The sequence below is a fragment of the Anthonomus grandis genome, chromosome 13, assembly GCF_022605725.1.
Source record: "Anthonomus grandis grandis chromosome 13, icAntGran1.3, whole genome shotgun sequence".
Classification (NCBI taxonomy): domain Eukaryota; kingdom Metazoa; phylum Arthropoda; class Insecta; order Coleoptera; family Curculionidae; genus Anthonomus; species Anthonomus grandis.
The window spans coordinates 7,862,486-7,884,188 of record NC_065558.1 but is presented as its reverse complement, the minus strand read 5'-3'; the positions used below and the strand labels follow the sequence as shown (position 1 = coordinate 7,884,188).

General features: G+C 31.1%; 1 protein-coding gene across 1 annotated transcript; it reads right to left on the bottom strand.

Annotated features, from left to right (window-relative positions):
- Positions 1 to 5,124: 5,124 nt before the first annotated feature.
- Positions 5,125 to 19,514, bottom strand: LOC126743883 (uncharacterized). The gene is made up of 4 exons (XM_050451135.1): positions 19,143 to 19,514; positions 5,657 to 5,902; positions 5,428 to 5,598; positions 5,125 to 5,370 (listed from the first exon to the last, which is right to left on the bottom strand). The coding sequence occupies exons 1-4, from the start codon at positions 19,500 to 19,502 to the stop codon at positions 5,176 to 5,178; spliced, it is 972 nt and encodes a 323-aa protein (XP_050307092.1). The 5' UTR covers positions 19,503 to 19,514; the 3' UTR covers positions 5,125 to 5,175.
- Positions 19,515 to 21,703: the final 2,189 nt, after the last annotated feature.

Here is a 21,703-nt window from a genome sequence, read left to right as displayed (position 1 = left end):
TTTTTTTATTCCTTCCGCATTTCATGGTCCAGTCACGCCTTCAATCATCTTGAAATTTGATTTTTCTTAAGTAGGTGAACCAACTAGAGACGTAAAACACATTTTCATAATGATCGCGAAGGATTCATGAATCTCAGATGGGTTTAAAGGTCAGAAAGTTTCATGTTTCATTTCATGGTCCAGGCACGCGTTAAATCATCTCAAATTTTTACTTTTCTTAAGTAGTTAAACTCACTAGAGACGTGAAACACCGTTTGATAACGATCATCACAGATTCATGGGTCTCAGATAGGTTTAAAGGTCAGAAAGTGGATAAAAAGTGAATTTTCTGGTTTCTACCGCTTTTCATGGTCCAGGCATGCCACGAATCATCTTAAAATTTTACTTTTCTTAAGTAGTTAAACCCTAAGTTAGATTTTTCACGCCAATTAATGAAATTTTAAATTTTCTTGATTACCTCTTTAAAGTAATGTATCCAGGCATTTAAAGGTAGAAAAGGTAATTTTTTGTTTAGGCACTTTATATAATTACAATTATTTTTCCTTCATTTTATTTTCACGTATTTAACGAATACCTTTTTGGCACTTATTTGGTAAGTATTTTTTTATTAGACAATGAAAATTTTTTTTTCTGATATTTCTTTAACAACAGACACTTCTTTTCCAGACATTCCTACTTAGACACTTATCGGCAAATTTGTCTTTATTCCTCACAGCTTGAAAACTACTGGATACATTTCTTTTTAAAAACCTGGATTGGGATGCAGCACTTTCTTACATCTAGTAATTTTCATGCATAATTCCTTGATGGCCCTCGTAAATCAATTTCCAGACTGTCAATGGTAAAGAAAATTTAAAACGTGTCGTTGACGTCGCTCGGGCCAGTTGAGTGGAGTGTGACGATCCGAGTGGAAGTGGTCATCCAGTAAAATTGCTTTAATCAGGCATTAGTCTGGATTAGATTGACGCTTGCCAACACGACTTTGTCCCCTTCCCTAAATAGAAAAAAGGGAATGAAAATCAATCTGGAGTGGGATTTAATAAGGCCTTGTATAATGTTCGATAAATATTTCATGTTTGGATGCATGTCCAGGTTATCTCTCTCGAGTCTAAGTGCGAAAAAAATAGTTTCCTAAAAAAATTATTAAGAGAATATTAAGTGCCTTAAAAGAATTAGAGGGATTTCAATTGCCTAGAAGGAGCAACTTATTTATTTGCATGAAAAAATGGTTCAAGTGTCTAAAAAAACAGCATAATTATGTCTTCGAATCCCTCCAATTTCCTGGACGTTATACGAAATTACTTATCACCTTAAAAAATAGGTTTTTAAAAAAATTAACCTAAGCGAGTTTAAATGTTTCATATCATAGAAAGTGCCTGGAAAAAAATTTAAAAAATCTGTTTAACAATTGGGATATAAAAAAAAATCAGTTTTTCAATAATTTTTAAATCGAAATAATTTCTCCTTAAAACTTTAAACATAAAATTGCCGGAAATATCTGAAAGTAAGAAGTAAGAAATACTTTTTTACTACCTGAAGAGAATAAAAAATGATTTACTTAAGTGCAAAAGAAATTTAAATTAGATTAAAACATTATGTTTTTTTAGTCACAAAGTATTTTTTAATTTAATTAAGTGTTTTATTTATTTTTTTATTTAATGTCATTTTAATTTCTTATTAGGCACTTACATTTTTTGTCCATTTAAATGCAATTTTTTTAAAATTGATAATTTATATGTTTTAATACTACTACGAAGGTTTAGGCATCCTTTTGATTTTTTTAAGGCTCTGAATGTTTTCGTTGGAAGATTAATGGAAGGTACTTGTTTTAATAGCTGAAGTGATTTTTTAATGAACTTTCTACCTCTATATGTCCAAAAAACTGAATATCTGATGAAAAAAAATATAATTTAATAAAGATTTAAAAAGATCAAAAACAGCTTGAAAAATTACAGAAAAAAAACGATTTTAAGTGCTTAAGTTACGATTACATTAAGTATCCGAAAGTAAAGCATTGTTTTAAGTGCTTGGAAAAAAAAGTGCCGAGAAACAAAAATTATTTTAAATGACCAGGAACATTGGAAATTATATCGACTGCTTAAATATTATAACAATTTTAAAAAATAAAAGAAAAATTATTAAAAATTCATTAAGTGACCAAGAAAAATTAAATTTACATTAAGTACATACGTGAAAATAAAGCAAAAAATTGTACATTAATTGTAAAATAAAAGAAAATATGAGAAAACATAACATGCTTTACAAGATGAAGGAATGCATTGGGTGGCAAAAAGAAATAAAATTACCTTAAGTACATAGGTAAAAATAAAAAATACTTTATGTGCCTGGAAGAAAAAAATTACCTTTTCTACCTAAAAAAACACCTTTAAGTGCCTTTAAAAATGACTTAATGTAAGCAAGAACTGTAACTGGAAAATACATTAACTGAAGGGAAAAAGAAACCAAAATATTGTAGATATCAGAAGCACAATGCCAGAAAACAATAAAACAAAAAAAAAATATTTTAAGTGTCTGAAAGAAAGAAAAAATTATTTTTACTTAAAGTGATCAAGAAAATTAAAAATTAAATTAACTGCTTGGAATATATTATAACAAAGTAAATATTTAAAAAAATACCTAACATGTTTCAAAAAGTAAAGGAAATTTTGTTTTTTATTAATTACTACGTGAAAGTAAAGTAAAAAATCGTGTCTAGTGCAGTAAAATTACATTAAGTGATCAAGAAAATTCACAATTGCATCATCTGCTTAGATAGAAAATAAAAATACTATAAATTGCAAAAAAGAAAAATCACGCTTCCTGACCTTTAAACCTATCTGAGACCCATGAATCCTTGATGATCACTATGAAATAGTGCTTTATGGCTCTAGTGGGTTTAATTATTTAAGAAAAGTGAAATTTCAAGATGATCCATGGCGTGCCTGGGCCATGAAAAGCGGTAAAAACCAAAAAATACACTTTTTATCCACTTTCTGACCTTTAAACCCATCTAAGACCCATGAATCCTAGACGATCACTATGAAATGGTATTTCACGTCTCTAGTGGGTTCAACTACTTGAGAGAAGTGAAATTTTAAGATGATTTATGACCTGCCTGGAGCATGAAATGAAGTAGAAATAAAAAAATTCACTTTTTACCTACTTTCTGACCTTTAAACCTATCTGAGACCCATAAATCTGTGATGATCGTTATTAAATAGTATTTTACGTCTCTAGTGAGTTTAACTACTTAAGAAAAGTGAAATTTTGAGATGATTCAAGGCGTGCCTGGACCATGAAATGCGGTGGAAATCAAAAAATGCACTTTTTATGCACTTTTTGACCTTTAAACCCATCTAAGACCCATGAATCCTAGACGATCACTGTGAAATGGCATTTCACGTCTCTAGTAGGTTTAACTACCTAAGAAAAGTTACATTTTAAAATGATCCAAGGCGTGCCTGGACCATAAAATTCGGTAGAAACCAAAAAATGCACTCTTTACCAAGTTTCTGACCTTTAAGCCCATCTGAGATTCATGAATCCTTCACGATCATTATGAAAAGGTGTTTCACGTCTCTAGTTGGTTCAACTACTTAAGAAAAGTTAAATTTCAAGATGATTGAAGGCGTGCCTGGACCATGAAATGCGGTAGAAACAAAAAATGCACGTTTTATCACTTTCTGACTTTTAAACGTATCTGAAACCCATAAATCCCTGACGATTACTATGAAATGGTATTTCACGTCTCTAGTAGGTTCAACTACTTAAGAAAAGTGAAATTTCAAGATGATTTACGGCGTGCCTTGACCATGAAATGCGGTAGGAATAAAAAAAATTACTTTTAACCTACTTTCTGACCTTTAAACGTATGTGAGACCTATGAATCTTTGATGAACTCTATGAAATGATGCTTTACGTCTCTAGTGGGTCCAACTATTTAAGAAAAGTAAAATTTCAAGATGATTGAAGGCGTGCCTGGACCATGAAATGCGGTAGAAACAAAAAATGCACGTTTTATCACTTTCTGACTTTTAAACGTATCTGAAACCCATAAATCCCTGACGATTACTATGAAATGGTATTTCACGTCTCTAGTAGGTTCAACTACTTAAGAAAAGTGAAATTTCAAGATGATTTACGGCGTGCCTTGACCATGAAATGCGGTAGGAATAAAAAAAATTACTTTTAACCTACTTTCTGACCTTTAAACGTATGTGAGACCTATGAATCTTTGATGAACTCTATGAAATGATGCTTTACGTCTCTAGTGGGTCCAACTATTTAAGAAAAGTAAAATTTCAAGATGATTGAAGGCGTGCCTGGACCATGAAATGCGGTAGAAACTAAAAAATGCCCTTTTTATCCACGCTCTGAGCTTTAAGCCTATCTGATATCATATTTACAATATTTTGTTTTTTTTTAATCTTATGAATTTTCATTTCATTAAGTGTCAAAAGCAAATTAAAATAACGGTAAGTACCTAAAAATTAAATTAAAAAAAAAACCTAAAAGACATAAAAAATTGCTTTTCCTACCTAAAAATTGCCTTCAAGTGCTAATTGCTTATATATTGTAAATATGAGAAAACATAACATACTTGAAAAATAAAGCACTACGTTATGTGCCAAAAAAATAAAATAAAATGACGTTAAGTACCTAAAAATAAGATAAAATTAATTAAAAGAAAAGTAACCGAAGTGCCTGGAAGAAAAAATTACTTTTTCTACAAGAACTGGAACTGAAAAATACATAACTGTTAATATAATAAAAATTAATGCTATAAATATATAATAATAATAAAAAAATCCAAAATATTGTAGATATTAGACACAGAGTACCAGAAAAATAATTTAAAATTACATTAAGTATGTCAAAATAAAACAAAAAAAATATATTTTAAGGTAAAACAACCACTGGATAAACACCGCTCCGTAAAACCTGACTCGCCCTCTTATATTAATTTCCAGAGAACGTCTAAAACAAAGCTGTTATATAAGTTATAAAACTTGTCAACCCCTAAAACCTAAAGAACATATCTAAGACGGATTTATATGACCATAAGGTTCAGTTACGCGTTTCCTTAACTCTTTCCAAGCGCTCAAACTGGATATAAAACCCTCCTCGTGTTCTGTTATTTTATCTCGGAAATTTATCAATTTTTATTAGACAACTTTATTGAAGCGGAATATTATAGACTTCGGTTGTTTTACAGGACTCGTTGAAGAGGCTTAGGGGATTATCCAGAAGGTTCGCGAGCTCCTGGATTCGCTTTTCTTCGGCCTCGTTTACCACCTCCACCTTGAAATGGGCCTCCCAAGTCTCTTTCGGTTCCAGTCGGATATCCGAGGACAGACGACCGTTACTTACCTGGAAAATGGTGAGTATTGCGTATTAATTTTTAATTTTACTAGAGAAATTGTTTACCCCTAGACAATGTGTATACTCCCTGCGATCAAACTCTGAACATTTCCTTTCCTGCACCCACGGACTATAAATCAGGGTCTCAGTTAATGGGTGCGCAGAGGTTATTTTTAACTTAAGCCCTTTGCTATCCACATTGAAAATTTCAACGTCCGGAGGAGTGTCCAGGAACATCTGGAAATATATTTTCGGTCGCTAATTTCAGGCCTTTTTGTAATTTAAGTCAATTTACGCGTGAAGTAGGCTTGGAGATTTTCACCACGTCGTTTTCTGGATTCGGTTCCATCGGGGTGCAATGGGGCGGATGTTTCGCGTCGACATCCACGTATTTCGATTGTCCCAGTCCGACGATTTGGCACTTAGTGACGTCCTCCATTTTGAAAATCGAGTGCAACAGGATGCTGAATAGAAACGGAAAGTGTTTGCTGGTGTTTTCTACTTGGAGGTCGATTTTTAGTTCGTCGGTACAGAGGGTTAACTAGATAAGAAGAATTTATTTATTTTTTAAGGTTTTAGGTTTTGAGTCATGTAAGAAAAATGATTCCGGATGCCTGGAATAGCATTAGAGTCGAGGTGTATATGGTTTGAAGAGTTTTTGTTAATGTGTCAAATTTTCAAATCAGTGGGGAAGATTTGTTTTCCCTAGAAATAATTCCTCGTTTTCATTTTTTTTTGTCAAAGTTTGGCAGGTTTATATTTCTCTAAGGTCTTAAGGAATTTATCCAGAGTTAAATAAGTCAGACATTATATACAACAATTAGACTAAGATCAACCCAATATTTTTCTACAAATTTCATGTTAATCCCAAAGAAACTCATCCAGAACTTTAGATCCATTGACTTTAAAAAATGACATTATCATTTTAAGGCAATAATTTGAAATAAACTGAATGGTTGATGTGATCAAATGCCTTTAGTTAGTTTAAAAAGGCAACTGCAGTTACTGCATTGCTATTAAATCCTGAAAAGACCTTCAAAGAAGTGAGAAATGGTAGGAAATAGTGGAAATTTCAACTGGCTGATAACGAAAGGAACGAACTTGCACCAACAGACATCAGTTGCCTGGAATTAAAAGAAAATATGACTTTTGCAGGCATAATGAATTCTCTGGATGTAGTGTTGATGATCTGGATCATCTGCTTGGAAAAGCCAAGTATTACAGTGTGAAATTATCATTTTTTACAGCAGTATTTGGAAAAGCAAAATATTTTCCACTATTTGGACTGAAAAATCGCAGAAAATAGTAAACATTTCAACTGGGTTGACGTTAAATAAAAAATTCCCTGAAAAACGATGAAAATTCACTATAGTCATGTACAACTAATAGTCTGAAGTAAAAAAACAAATATTTTATCCAGGTTTTAGAATTTTTACATCAGTACGTAACCAAAAAAAAAATAATTTGTTTATTTTTCAAGGTTTTAGTTTTTTTTATCAAAAGAAGCTTGAGTAACGTAAGGAAAATGATTCCAAATATCTGGAAAAGCATTAAAGGTATATTTGATCTAAAGGGTTTTTGGCAACATGTCAAGTTTTCAAACCAATGGTGAAAATTTGTTTTTCCCGAAATTATATCCTCGAATTTCATTTTTTATTATGTCAACGTTTAATGTAGAATTAGCAGGTTTATGGTTTGCATGCTTTTTGAGGTTCTTAGGTTCTAAGGAATCTATACAAAATTAAATAACTCAGAACCCTATACAACAAACAGAATAAGACCAACCCAATATTGATCTACAAACTTCATGTGGATCCCAAAGAAATTCATCCAGAACTTTTAAAGTTTAGAGCCACTAACTTCAAAGAATAAAATTTCCACTTTAAGATAATAATTGGAAATAAACTGAAAGGTCAATGTGATCAAATCCCTTTGGTAAGTTTAAAAAGGCAACTGCAGTAACTGCATCCTAAAAAGCCCTCCAAGGAACTAAGAAATGGCAGGACATTGTAGAGGTTTCAACTGACTGATAACGAATGGAATGAACTGGCACCAACAAGCGTCAGTTGCCTGGAGTTAAAAGAAAATATGACTTTTCCAGGCCTAATGAAATCTTTGGAAATAGGGTTGTTGATCTGAATCATCTGCTTGGAAAATCCAAGTATTACAGTGTGAACATGAAATTTTTTACAGTAGTAGTACAGTAGTATTTGAACTGATAAATCGCAGAAAATAGTGAAAATTTCAACTTGCTTGACGTTAAATGAAATTCTAAATTATTTGAGAGTGGAAGCTGTATTAAAATTCCCAGAAAAATGATAAAAAATCACCACAGTCATATACAACTAATTTTTTGCAATTATTTTATCCAGTTTTTTAGGATTTATTAAGACGTAACTAAATAAATAGAATTTATTTATTTTTCAAGGTTTTAGTTTTTTCTGAACAAAAGAAGCTTGAGTAACGTAAGAAAAATGATTCCAGATACCTGGAAAAGCACTAAAAGTATATATGGTTTAAAGGGTTTTTGGCAACGTGTCAAGATTTCAAACCAATGGTGAAGATTTGTTTTTCCCGAAATTATATCCTCAAATTTCATTTTCCTTATGTCAACGTTTAATGTAGATTTAGCAGGTTTATGATTTTCATGTTTTTTGAGGTTCTTGCTATTAAATCCTAAAGAGACCTTCAAAGAAGTAAGAAATGGCAGGAGATAGCAAAGGTTTCAACTGGCTTATAACAAATGGAATGAACTTGCACCAACAGGCATTAGTTGCCTGGAATGGAAAGAAAATATGAGTTTTCCAGGTATAATAAATTCTCTGGATATAGTGTTGATGATCTGGATTAACTGCTTAGAAAAGCCAAGTATTACAGTATGAAATTGTATTTTTTTCTATATATCAAGTAGTTGGAAAAGCAAATAGTGAAAATTTCAACTTGATTGACAATAAATTCAATTCAAATTCAAATTCAAAAGACTTTTATTACCACTTTAACATTGTACATAGAAAGTTAAATTTTTTTATTACAAGAATTTACACAATGCTAAGAGTAATGCGGACTGAACTGCGATTATAAAAACAACCGATAACACATACACGAGCTAGCGCGCATGTGCTGCTCAGACCGTTAAAACATACTAACCTAATTACAACTAAAAGAAAAATAAAGACTTTCCCAATTATAATTATTAAGAAAATAAGTCATTAAACCCTAAAAACATATAAAAGATAAAAACAAAAAAAAATATAGTGTAATAATTTACTATATCAATTACATTAATATAGGTACCATCTGTGCAATAGACAGAGAGGAGGAAGGGCGGCAAAAAACACGAGCCGAGGCTGGAAAACCAGGGCAACACGACGCAAAAATGAATAGATATTCCAAAATGAACCATTTAAAATGTTATTTTTATGCCTGCAAGATCAACAAGACCAGTGTTGATTTAAAAAGTAAGAATTCAAAAATAATATGGTTGCAATTAAACAAAAATAATTAAATTATATTTTTAATAAAAATTTGATGGCGTGAATTTGTTAAAATGCCTATGTTAGTTGAGAATCAAGAAGAATTTCTTTAACATATGCAATAAATTTCTTTGGTGAACTATTTTTAATGTAATCCGGTAACCTGTTCCACATATGAATGCCTACATACTGGAATGATTTTTTAAAACCTGATGTTCGATGAAATGGAATTCTAATTAAATTTGGATTTCTTACATTGTGTATATAATCATGGTGAAAAAATAAGTCTCTTAAATATGGCGGCTGACCTGATTTAATTATTTTGTAAATTAAATTATACATATGACACTTCCTTCTATTTCTCATATTTAATATAAAATGTGAATTTAGATAAGGAGTAATGTGGTCTCTATACGATATATTAAAGGAAAAACGCATACAATTATTTTGCAGTTTTTGCACCGTCCTTGACAGAGATACGGTTAGTGAGTCGTCATACACAATGTCCGCATAATCCACCAAAGACAGTACAAGCGAATTGCAAAGCAAATATTTGGTGTTTGATGGTAACTGATTTTTGTATTGATATAAGTTTTTTAAACGACCGTAAGCAACAGTGGCGGCTCCTTCTTAGGGTCAATTGGTCAATGACCCCCCTAAAATAATCTCATAAAAATACCAATTTTATTAAAAATATCTTTTATGTAAAACTTCATTGTGAATTATAAAATTCTCTAAGCAGTCTGCATTGGCAAAACAAATAATTATATTACTAACGTCGCGCCTCGCGCTCATCACACAAGCCCGTGGCTGAGCCGTATTTTAAATTGTCCCTATACAGTTCTTATGGCTTATGGAGAAATGCATGTAAAATAGAACAAAGAGGGCAGATTCGCATTTCGTGAGCGGGAGTGAGAGTCACCTTTCAGTCCTATCTCGCTAACGTAGTCGACGGCCCGACCGGATGAATGTTTTGTTTTAGTTAGTTACTGTATATTTTAAACAAACTAATCGTCCGTGTAAAATTTTGCGGAGTTTTCAAAATTGCATTGCGCGGTCATGACGAAAGTAACAGCTCCAATAATCCTGGAATTTTTCTGGGCCTTATCGATTTTGTTTCTGAACTGGATTTAATGTTTAAAGAACATATTGAAAAAAGTACAGTATTTAAAGGAACATCAAAAACAATTCAGAACGACATTTTAGAATCAATGTTAGCCATTGTACATACTCATATAATTAAGGAGATTGGCCAGATAAATTTTGTGGCAATTCAAGTAGATGAGACTACAGACAGCTCCAATAAAACGCAGATGATTGTCATATTGCAATATGTATTAACTGGTATTGTACATGAAAGATTTTCGAAATTTGTTAACCCTCCAGCTACCACAGCACAACATTTAACTAATGTAATATTGGAAGAACTTCAATTATTAAAAATTATTGAAGCACCTGAAAAATTGATTGCCTAAAGTTACGTTTAAGTTAAGAAATATACCCAAATGCACACTTTATTCACTGCTATGCCCATCAACTTAATCTTATCCTGCAAAAAGCGGCGGGTCAACATAAACCGATAAAAATATTTTTTGCAAATTTACACGCATTTTCGTCCTTTTTCGGCCAATCTCTAAAACGTACGATGGTTCTGGATAGAGTGGTTAAAGTAAGGCTACCTAAAGCTGCACCCACTCGATGGGCTTTCAATACAAAATGTGTTGAAATTGTATATACTTATAAAGATGATTTAAAATCTTGCTTAGAGGAAATTATTGATGAGGAGCATGATGGTAACAATATAAATCAAGCAACTGGCTTAAAAAGACATTTGGAAGATGAGCTTTTTTTATTTTGCATAAATTTTTTCCATAAAATAATGCCCCATGTTGATATATTGTTTAAACAATTGCAAGTGCGAGATATTGATGTCATATCTATCAAAAATTATATACTGTCTTTTAACAACAATATCCAAATAATTAGAAATACTATATTGGAATCAGAAGAACCAAGCACATCAACAGCAAAAAAAAGAAAAAGTACTACAGCTACAGAGGATCCAAAGCGACGAACTGCACTGGAAATTTGTGATATTATTATATCTGAAATAAATCACAGGTTTGGTTTCAATGATCATCTCATGATTTCACAGTTATTCTACGCAGAGAAATTTGAAGCATACACTACCAACTTTCCGCAAAATATTTTAAATATGGTGAAGGCTCATTATCCCACAGTAAATATTTCCAAACTAAGATCGGAACTTGAAGTCATATTATATTGTCGTGAGGATTTTCGCAATAGTATCGGTGCAGTAGCCATACTTCAGCTTTTTTATTAACATGAATTTGTCTGAAACATTTTCTGAAGTAGTGAAATTTTTAAATATTTTGTGCACACTCCCTATGACAACCGTGGAAAGTAAGAGATGTTTTTCTACTTTAAAAAGAGTAAAAACATTCCTGCGTAATACGATGGGACAATCTAGACTTAGTGCCTTGTCTATGTCGAGCATCGAGAAAATACTTGTCAAAAGCATTCCAAATTTCAATGATAAGGTCATAGACTATTTTGCAGAACTAAAGGATAGGAGAATTCACTTAAAATATAAAAATATTTAAGGTAAATTTCATCTTAATAAATTTACAATTTATTATATAAATATTCCTTTATATCAGTCGATAACCTGTTTATACCCTTTTTCCTATATTTTTATTTAAAATATTTACTCTAATAAAAAGGCAAAGTTAATTTTCGGAAAACGATTTAAGCATTTAAAGTTATTTTTACCCGTTTAATAGGATAAAAATCTCGGTAAATATTATTGAGTTTTATCCAAGTCTGTATTTTTTATCTAAAATATAAATGCTAAAAGATCTTTCAAATACTTCAAAAAATCAATAGTTTGATTTGTTTTTTTTTTTTTTTATTAACTATAAGTTTTTTTTGTAAACTATAAGTTTTCAAAACGAAATGACCCCCTGAAGATTGACCCACGAGCCGCCACTGGTAAGCAATTTTAATTTTGTTCTTAATGTGGGAGGCAAAGCTGAGATTTGAATCGAATATAACCCCTAGATTACGTTTTTCCGCAACGGTTGGTATAGCTGTTCCATTAATATTAATTTTAAAATTTTCCATGCAATCTAGAAGATGACTTTTATTTTGTGAAAAAAACATTGCACATGACTTTGAAGCATTTAATTTGAGGTTATGGTTTTCAGCAAACAAAGCAATCTGATTTAAGTCGGCGTTAATTTTATTCTGTGCCACCTGAACGTCTGATATTTTAAAAGAATTATAAATTTGGGAGTCGTCAGCAAATTGGTGCAGCTTAGAATTTTCGATGCACTGATTCATATCAGCAACATATAAAGAGAAAAGTAAGGGGCCTAATATGGAACCCTGAGGCACCCCTTTTTTAAATGACAAAAATCTTGAAAATTTAAATTCACCATCATTCACCGTTCGGACACAATGTAACCGATCTTTAAGATAAGAGCTAAAAAAATTTATGGCATTTGCCGAAAAACCATAATAGTGCAGTTTTGCCAAAAGCATTTGGTGATCTATGGTATCGAATGCTTTACTTAGATCTAAAAGAGTTAGGCAAGTTATTTCCTTTGAATCCTCTTTAAACCTGATATCATTAACAATACTGATAAGACTTGTTATAGTACTATAAGATTTACGAAATCCTGACTGGCAATCAGGAATAATTTTTAAATTATAAACATAGTCAGCTATTTCGTTATATACGTGACGTTCTAAGATTTTTTAAATGACAGGCAGAATACTTATTGGCCTAATGTCTTTATAATCTGTTGGACAAGGTATTTTTGGTAAGGAAATGAGTATCGCTTTTTTCCAATCATCGGGGAATTGGTTTTCTAAGATGCAGGAATTTAAAATATTGACTAATGGCTTAAGACAAAAAGGAAGACATAGTTTAAGATCTCTAATGGAAATTCCATCACCATCTATTGCATTTGACCCTATTTTATTTATAATATCGACAGTTTTATTTTCAGTTATAAGACTTATATTAAATTCCGTCTCAAAGTGACTAAATGTATTTGAATTATAAAAGTTAAGTTTTTCTAATGATGTTGAATTAGTAGGGCCCACGGTGTTCGAAAAAAAATTATTTAAGTCCTCGGGTAAATTGAGATTTTCAGGAATAGGGTCAATCTTTTTTTTAGTAAAATTAAGTTTTTTTGCTTTGTTCCAAAATTCTTTACCCTTTTCTATAGACATTTGCTTGAAAAAAGTAATTTTTTCGCGATTAATTGCGTGTTTAGTATAATTCTTTAATTGCCTGTAATATGACAAATTCACGAGAGTTTTTTGTCGAGTATATTTTTTCCGAGCTTTGTCTCTTAATTTAATTAGATGTTTAATATTACTCGTTATCCACGGCGTAAATGGTCTATCCTTATATAGTCTTGTTTTAAACGGAGCGTATTTATTTATTAAATAGGAAATATTATTGCTAAGTAATGACACTTTTTGATTAATGTCAGAAATATAATAAATATTATGCCACTGTAGCTGCTGGGCCTCCTCCCCAAATGAAGTCATGTTAATACTATTGTAGTCCCTGGACCTAACAACTTTTTTACATAATTTAGATTTTGGTAAGTTTAAAATCGCTTGAACTAGATTATGATCAGATATGGACTCCGATATACAGGTAGATTGAGAGCTAAGACACTCGATGTTACTGCTAGCTACAATGACGTCAATAAGGGTATTAGACCGATTGTTGATTCTAGTAGGGTTATTAATCAGTTGCCGAAGATCGAATACTTCCAAAAGATACTTAAAGTTTTTAGTTGCTGCAGTTGGTCTAAGTAAATCTATATTTAAGTCCCCCATAAAAATTATACTATCATAGCATGGAACAGATATAGTAAAAATTTCTTCAACAAGTTCAAGAAATGTAGGCTTGCTAGAAGAGGGTGGCCTATATATATTTACTAATAAAATATTTCTTTTATTTGCAATAAACCTTATACTTAAATACTCAAACTCATCAGTTATATGGGGAAATGTTACTAAAGAGAACCTAATGACTTTCTTTGCATAAATACCTATAAATAAATCTATAAATGAATGAAATTCTAATTTTTTTCGAGGGTCGAAGGTGTATTAAACTTCTCTGAAAATTCATATTGTGAAGTAAGAAAAGCAAACATTTTATCCAGATTTCATAGTTTTTACATCAGTACAGATATTATAAAATGTTATTTTATATTTCTAAGTTTACTCAACATTTATTTCAAAAATCTTACTGAAGAAAAATACCAGTTGATCATTTTTTTTTAATAAAATATGAGAGTATCTTAATACTCTATAAAGAAGTCAACATTTAAAGTTGAATGAATGTAGATAACGTATGTTAGAGAAAAATGCAACAACATCCCAACGTCGCTCGATCTCACTGTTGATTCCACCGACACAAATAATCTTTATCAGTGACGTCGTCAAAAAATATTTACATGATTTAATTTTTCCACGGATAATTTTTTTTATCCAGGCTTAAGTAAAAACGGGTTCGTTCATCAATTCTTATAGGAAAAACTAAATTTCTATTGCCAAACTTAGTATATTATGTTTTTTAGCAACAACAAGATTTCTTGATACAAGGATTTTCAAAAATGTTACCCAACAAATGCTCGAAAAATTATTTAACTTGAGCTAAAAATCTATATTTTGACCTTTAAAGGCCCAGAAGAAACTAAATCAATATCCATCAATTTCCCATTATTCTTATTTATTATGAAATAGTTCATTACCATCTTAAAACTGAGATAATAAATGATGCTCGAACTATTAAGTTATTCTAATCAATAACATTTAGGCATGTTCCAGAAAACATCAATTTCCGGAGTGGAATATTCGCAAAATTACCGAAATCCCTTTTAAGGGGATTAAATCTGCTGAACTGCAAACTCCATCAAAAAATGCTCCCTCGCTCCCCCGCACCGATCATCTGTCCATCCAGAATTGATTAAAAAGATCGAATCACGTCGACTTTCAATTTTCCTAAAACAATTCCGCACGTGCCGAACAAATTATATATAATTCAACTTTCGGTCGTTCTTTAAAGTACGCCTGCAAACGAAAGATCCGATTTATGTTTACCGATGCGAACAGTTTATAAGGGAGCCTCCAGAATTTTAATTTATTTTTTTTTTTTTTGAATAATGGATAATATATGATAAATTGATCAAAAAAAAAAGAGAGGTTACTGGGTTGATTTTTTCTCAGATATCAATTGTCCAACTCTAAGGAATTAAATTTTCTTGTAAGGAATAGAAATTTAGAAGCAATGTTTGAAAAAAAAACAAACTGGCAGTACCTTAAGTTTTAAGTGTAATTTTTCAGGCAAATATGTCTTGAATAATTGCCTACAATTTTTTTTCAAAATTTTTTCAAGAATATGTGCATACAATTGTCTAATTTAAACAAAAAAATGACACAAACATTTATTGACAATCATCTTACTTTATAAATGAAGGTCAGATTAAGCTCCCAAAAAAAGCTTTATAGATTAAAGGAAATCGAGTTTCGAATTTTTGGCATAGTTTATCTTGTATGGAACGTATATTGTGAGATGTTACTTGTAACGAACCAAAAAACAAACGTTGACTGATGTACAAATTTTAAAAATAAATATTTAATTATTCGTTTCGTTTATATGGATGGATGCAGTAAATTTTTATTATTTCCCAAGTAACTGGAATCATTTTTCAGGCAGTTTCATTGGTTGCCTGAAAGAAAATAAATTAAATGAAATTTTTATAAAGACGTACCTGTGTAAAAATGCGGAAGCCTGAACAAAATTTTGGATTATTTATTTAACGCATTAAGGCCCAACTTTTTTTTTTAATTTCTATTTGAGTTTTAGTTAACATGTTTGTTTTAGCTCAAAAAAATTAAAAATTGTATTTTTTTGATCATTGGGTCAAAAAATGGACCGTCCTCATATGAGGATGCTGGGTTTATATAATATATATAATCCCATGTTGAAATATAAAAAAAGCAAATAAGTAAATACAAAAACTTCATAATTATATTACAAGATAAAACTAATGTACCGATAAAAAAAATCAGAGGTGTTTATGAAACATGAATTAAAAAACTAATTTCTTTTATGAAAATTGTTAAAACAATAAGGTACACAAAGAGTGACATTACATTTCGAACAAAATGTGCGGCGTTTACTTTGGCATGTGTTAAATTGGCATCTCCTTTGCTTTTCTCTTTTGGCTACCAAGTGATTTTTGCCATTATATTTTACGTTTTCGGTAACATTACTCCGAGACGTATTTGACAAACTTAAGGGACGACCAAAGGCTAGTCTTCTTCCATGACCAATCTTTGATATGAATAAGCCACATCCATTCTGAAATCTTTTGTTTTTTTTTTCTTTTCCGATATGGATCATGTTATAGAGAATTGAGCTATTTACGATCGACATGTCTATCACTCGAGTAAAAAGGCACCAATACCATTTTTTGCCCCGTACTGATATGAGATGTTTTTCAAGCAACCAATTATGGTGGTCCATCCCTCCTATATGCTCATTGTAGTTGGCAATCAAAAGTGGTTGTGCAACTGAAACACGACCACCTTCTTTTTTGTTCCACCTTTGTACAATAGTGGTTGGTAAAGGTGTATCAAAGTTGGTTGCCACCGAAACGCACCTGCTATCATTCCATTTGACTACAAGAATTTTTTGGATACTGTTAAAGTGCCCTCTCGGTTCCTTCTCGAGTTCTTTGGATGACTTGGTGGGACACTTGGATGATCGATTATCCTTATGGTTCCTGTGGCTCGGAAGCATTTTTTTTTAGGCTACAGAAGAGGTTGCCAACGAAAATAATGTGTCTTTCAGGATTGTTTACAGTTTCCAGCATACTTGTTACAACTCTTGTCCCTAGAGGAATCTTGGGCTCTGCTGTTGATTTATTATCTGTGCCACAGTACAAAGCAAAGTTGTAGCAATACCCATTATCACTACAAAGCGCCCATAATTTGTATCCAAACTGTATAGGCTTTTCTTTGATAAATTGCTTTAGGCCATGGTGTCCAAAATATTTTAAAATCGTTTCATCAATCGATAGAAATGTATGGAAAACTCCCCATTGCTGAAATTTAGTATTTATTGCCCCAAATAATAACCCTATTTTGAATGACTTATCGTCTTTGTTATCATTTGCAAGGGAATTGTCAGCAAAGTGAAGACAAGATTTTATTTCTTTGTAGGCATTTCTTCTTTACCCAAATCTTCTCTTTCAGACCAATAGTCTCTTTCACTTGGTAAGGCATGATAGCCAGAAAAAATCAAAAACCTGATAAAAATTTTGAGGTCCTCCGAAGTTTATTTTTCTGTTGGGCGTATCTCATGGTCTATGTTTGAAGAAGATTACAAAGATCGTCATCAAAAAACTCCTCAAATATTTGTAGTGGTGTTAATTCCTGTAATTCTTCTTATTTTGTGGAAAGCTTCGGCACAACCTTCTTCTTCAATATTTTCATACGTGGGTTCTTCCTTAATCCATTTTGGTGTCCAGGATTTAGTGCTGCATGCAACCTTTTTCCTTTTTATAAAATTTGACAGCGGTAGATCATCTTTCGATTCCCAATCATTTTGTTCTTCTACCTGTATCTCCACAACCCCTGGGACGTCCTGGACATCAAGCGCCCCTAAGTCACCATCGTCGATATCGTCTACGTCAGTCAATTCATCCACCTCGGGAGGTAATAGCACAATATCAGCATCTATTTGGTTAGAATAGAGATATTTCACCGCATCGTCTAAGTTCTTAAAACTATGTCTATTCATTTTTTGCCAGTCTAAAAATAATTTAAAAAAATATGTAATAACCCAGTGTCATCATTTGAGGACACAGAGATTTAGGTTAGGTTTTCGGCTTAAAAAAATTCAACTAGAAATGTCATAATATTTTTATAATATTTCTACATCTCTTTGGCATCTCTATGGGCCTATAGCAGGTCTTTCTAGTCAAAATCTTTAAAAAACAACGTGATTTTCGCCGGACAAGTAAACACAAACACTAGTAAATACCACCTGCAGAATATTGCGTAGGCATTGCTCTAATGCGTTAGACAGCATTCGGCAATCGCCAACCTACTCGGGCGCTCTCATCCCAACCAATTTCTGGCGTCATCAAATGACGCTGGGCGCTAATGGGTTAAGAATGTTAATTATATATTGCTGCTTTTTATTATTTTTAAAGGGATCTGGAATCTTTTTTTAGACAGCAAAATACTATTTATATTATTTCAACCTGAGAAAAAAATTTCAATAACCAGGTATAAAAATTCAAAAATCTGAACAAAATTGTTTGTTCTTTACTTAAGAATTTTAATTGTATATGATTATTGTGAATTTCCGTTAATTTTCAAGGAATTGGAATATATTTTTTTAAAAGCTTCAACCCGGCACAAAATTCTCAATGTTCTCAAAAAAACAGGAATATTTTCAGTAGCACAACACCGATGTAAAAATCCGGACAAAATGTAAGTGTATATAATTCTAGTAAATACTTCTGCAAAAAAATTGCACTTTTTATGTAGCTTCTATAGTTGCCTGAAAAACATAAAATTGTATATTTTTTTAAAAATTAAAAAAAAAATCATACACGGGTATAAAAATTCAAATATCTGAATAAATTTTATAATTTTTGAAACTAAAAATCTGAAAAATATAATAATCTTGTATATTTTTTGTCCTTAATTTTCATGTTGCTCACCATGGAAAAAATAAGAAATTCAAAATTTTCTCAGAAAAAAAAAGGACCTTTTACACTGTGTGTGGAAAAAACTAGACAAAATGTATGATTTTTTCAATTAAAAATCTCAAGTTTATTTAGATATTTTTTTAGGCAACTGCTATAATTTCATAATTTAAAAAACATCCCAATTTTCTAAAAAAAAAATCATTTGATATCCCCAAAAATCTAGACAGTTATTTTATTATTTAAAAATCTTCTTTGATTGTGGTAAATTCAAAATCAGACGGTTTTAAAAATGTAAATGAGTTTTGAACAAATGTAAAAAATAGTATAAATTCAATTGTAAGAAAATTGAAAATAAAAAAAATGACGTTAAGTTCGACTAAAAAAATCAAGAATTTTCCAGTAAAATGAAACATTTTTTATGAAAAGCGAGAAATAAAAAGATCTCCCATGACTCAACAATCTTTCATAAGAAAAAACGAATTTTTTACATCATAAACCAATAAAATAGAAATTTGTCAAAAACAAAACTCACCCTATACTGCAGTTTAAACGTATAACTCCATATAGCCTTAGTGTACTCGGTCTCTTTAATAGCAAATGTCGCCTCCACATTACCATCCTCCGTGGTATCGGGACCTTTAACCAACATCCACGGGACGTACTTAACGAACCCGTTCTTAGGCCCGTTAATCCTTCGTCCGAAATACGGAAAAGCCACCTTAATACCACCTCTAATCGGTGAAAAATTCGTGAAATCCGATTTACGCTTCATATATAAAATTTCCTTATTTTTCACCCGGTAAGAGAGGATCGTTCCGCCGTGCAGATGGACGGTGCACGTAGTGTAATTACCCCTATCCAGAATAACCACGTCCTCGGTTACTTTTGACATGTTTTCATTGTAATGAGAAGTGTCAAATTGAAGTTGTGAGGTACAGTACGTTCCAGATGGTTTTTTTTAAAGTCAAAATTACAATAGGCTTAGTATTTGTGTACAAAGCTTCTCACTAGATAAATTATGCAGCACATCAAATACCTTAATATAAACAGTAATAATATACAAAAACGAGAAGATATTAAAGGTAGCAAAAGGCGATTTTTTCCATAAAATATGCCAAAATCAACTAGCTGATTTACAAAGCTGAAAGAAAAACGATGCAATGAATCCATTCCTACTGATGAAAACTATCTAACTACTTGTTTTCTTATCAACAGATAAGATTCAAGTCATTCAAAAGCACATCATCTAAATATGTAATAAAAAAGCTTCTGCAGCAGTCATCTGTCTCTCATTAAGACCGTACAAAACCTCCGATATCTTCAAAAATTTTATTTGGATTAGTTTGAACCTAAGACAATGTTTTTTAAGAACATTCTTATAAATCTAATGCTTTTTGTTTTATGAGAATATTCCTAAATATTGGACTCTAAAGTTAGTGGTCACCTTAAAAGTCAAACTTCGTCCTTACGCCCTGCTACGGAAAACTTTTGATATTTCTAAAAATTTTCATAAAATAGTTTGAATCTTAAACGAAATTTTTAATAAATATTCTTTTGAATAATATGCTTTTCACCCCTTAGGAATATTTCTTATAGTTTTTGAGATTTTAGACTTGGCATTGAGTGGTCACTCTAAAGATCAAATTTCATCCTTAGACCTTACTACTGAAAACCCCTAATATCTTCAAAAATTTCATTTGGATTAATTTGGACCTAAGAGAATATTTTTTAAGAACCTTTTTATAAATATAATGCTTTTTGTTCCATACGAATATTCTTTATAGTTTTTGAGATATTGGCCCATAAAGTTAATGGTCACCATGAAAGTCAAACTTCATCCTTGGACCTTACTACTGAAAACCTCGCATTATATCTTCAAAAATTTCATTTGGATTCTTTTGAACCTACATTAATATGTTTTAAGAACATCCTTATAAATAAAATAATTTTTGTTTCATAAGAATATTCTTAATAGTTTTTGAAATATTGGACCCTAAAGTTAGTGGTCACCTTGAAAGTCAAACTTCGTCCTTACACCCTGCTATTGAAAACGTTTGATATTTCTAAAAATTTTTCATAAAATAGTTTAAATCTTAGACGAAATTTTTAATGAATATTTTTATGAATAATATGCTTTTCACCCCTTAGGAAAATTTCTTATAGTTTTTGAGATTTTGGACTTGGCATTGAGTGGTCACTCTAAAGATCAAATTTCATCCTTAGACCTTACTACTGAAAACCTCTAATATCTTCAAAAATTTCATTTGGATTAATTTGAACCTAAGAGAATATTTTTTAAGAACCTCCTTGTAAATATAATGCTTTTTGTTCCATGAGAATATTCTTAATAGTTTTTGAGATATTGGCCCCTAAATTTAATGGTCACCATGAAAGTCAAACTTCATCCTTGGACCTTACTACTGAAAACCTCTTATATCTTCAAAAATTTCGTTTGGATTCATTTGAACCTACATTAATATGTCTTAAGAACATCCTTATAAATAAAATAATTTTTGTTTCATAAGAATATTCTTAATAGTTTTTCAAATATTGGACCCTAAAGTTAGTGGTCACCTTGAAAGTCAAACTTCGTCCTTACACCCTGCTACTGAAAACGTTTGATATTTCTAAAAATTTTTCATAAAATAGTTTAAATCTTAGACGAAATTTTTAATGAATATTTTTATGAATAATATGCTTTTCACCCCTTAGGAACATTTCTTATAGTTTTTGAGATTTTGGACTTGGCATTGAGTGGTCACTCTAAAGATCAAATTTCATTCTTAGACCTTACTACTGAAAACCCCTAATATCTTCAAAAATTTCATTTGGATTAATTTGAACCTAAGAGAAAATTTTTTAAGAACCTCCTTGTTAATATAATGCTTTTTGTTCCATGAGAATATTCTTAATAGTTTTTGAGATATTGGCTCCTAAAGTTAATGGTCACCATGAAAGTCAAACTTCATCCTTGGACCTTACTACTGAAAACCTCTTATATCTTTAAAAATTTCATTTGGTTTCATTTAAACCTACATTAATATGTTTTAAGAACAACCTTATAAATAAAATAATTTTTGTTTCATAAGAATA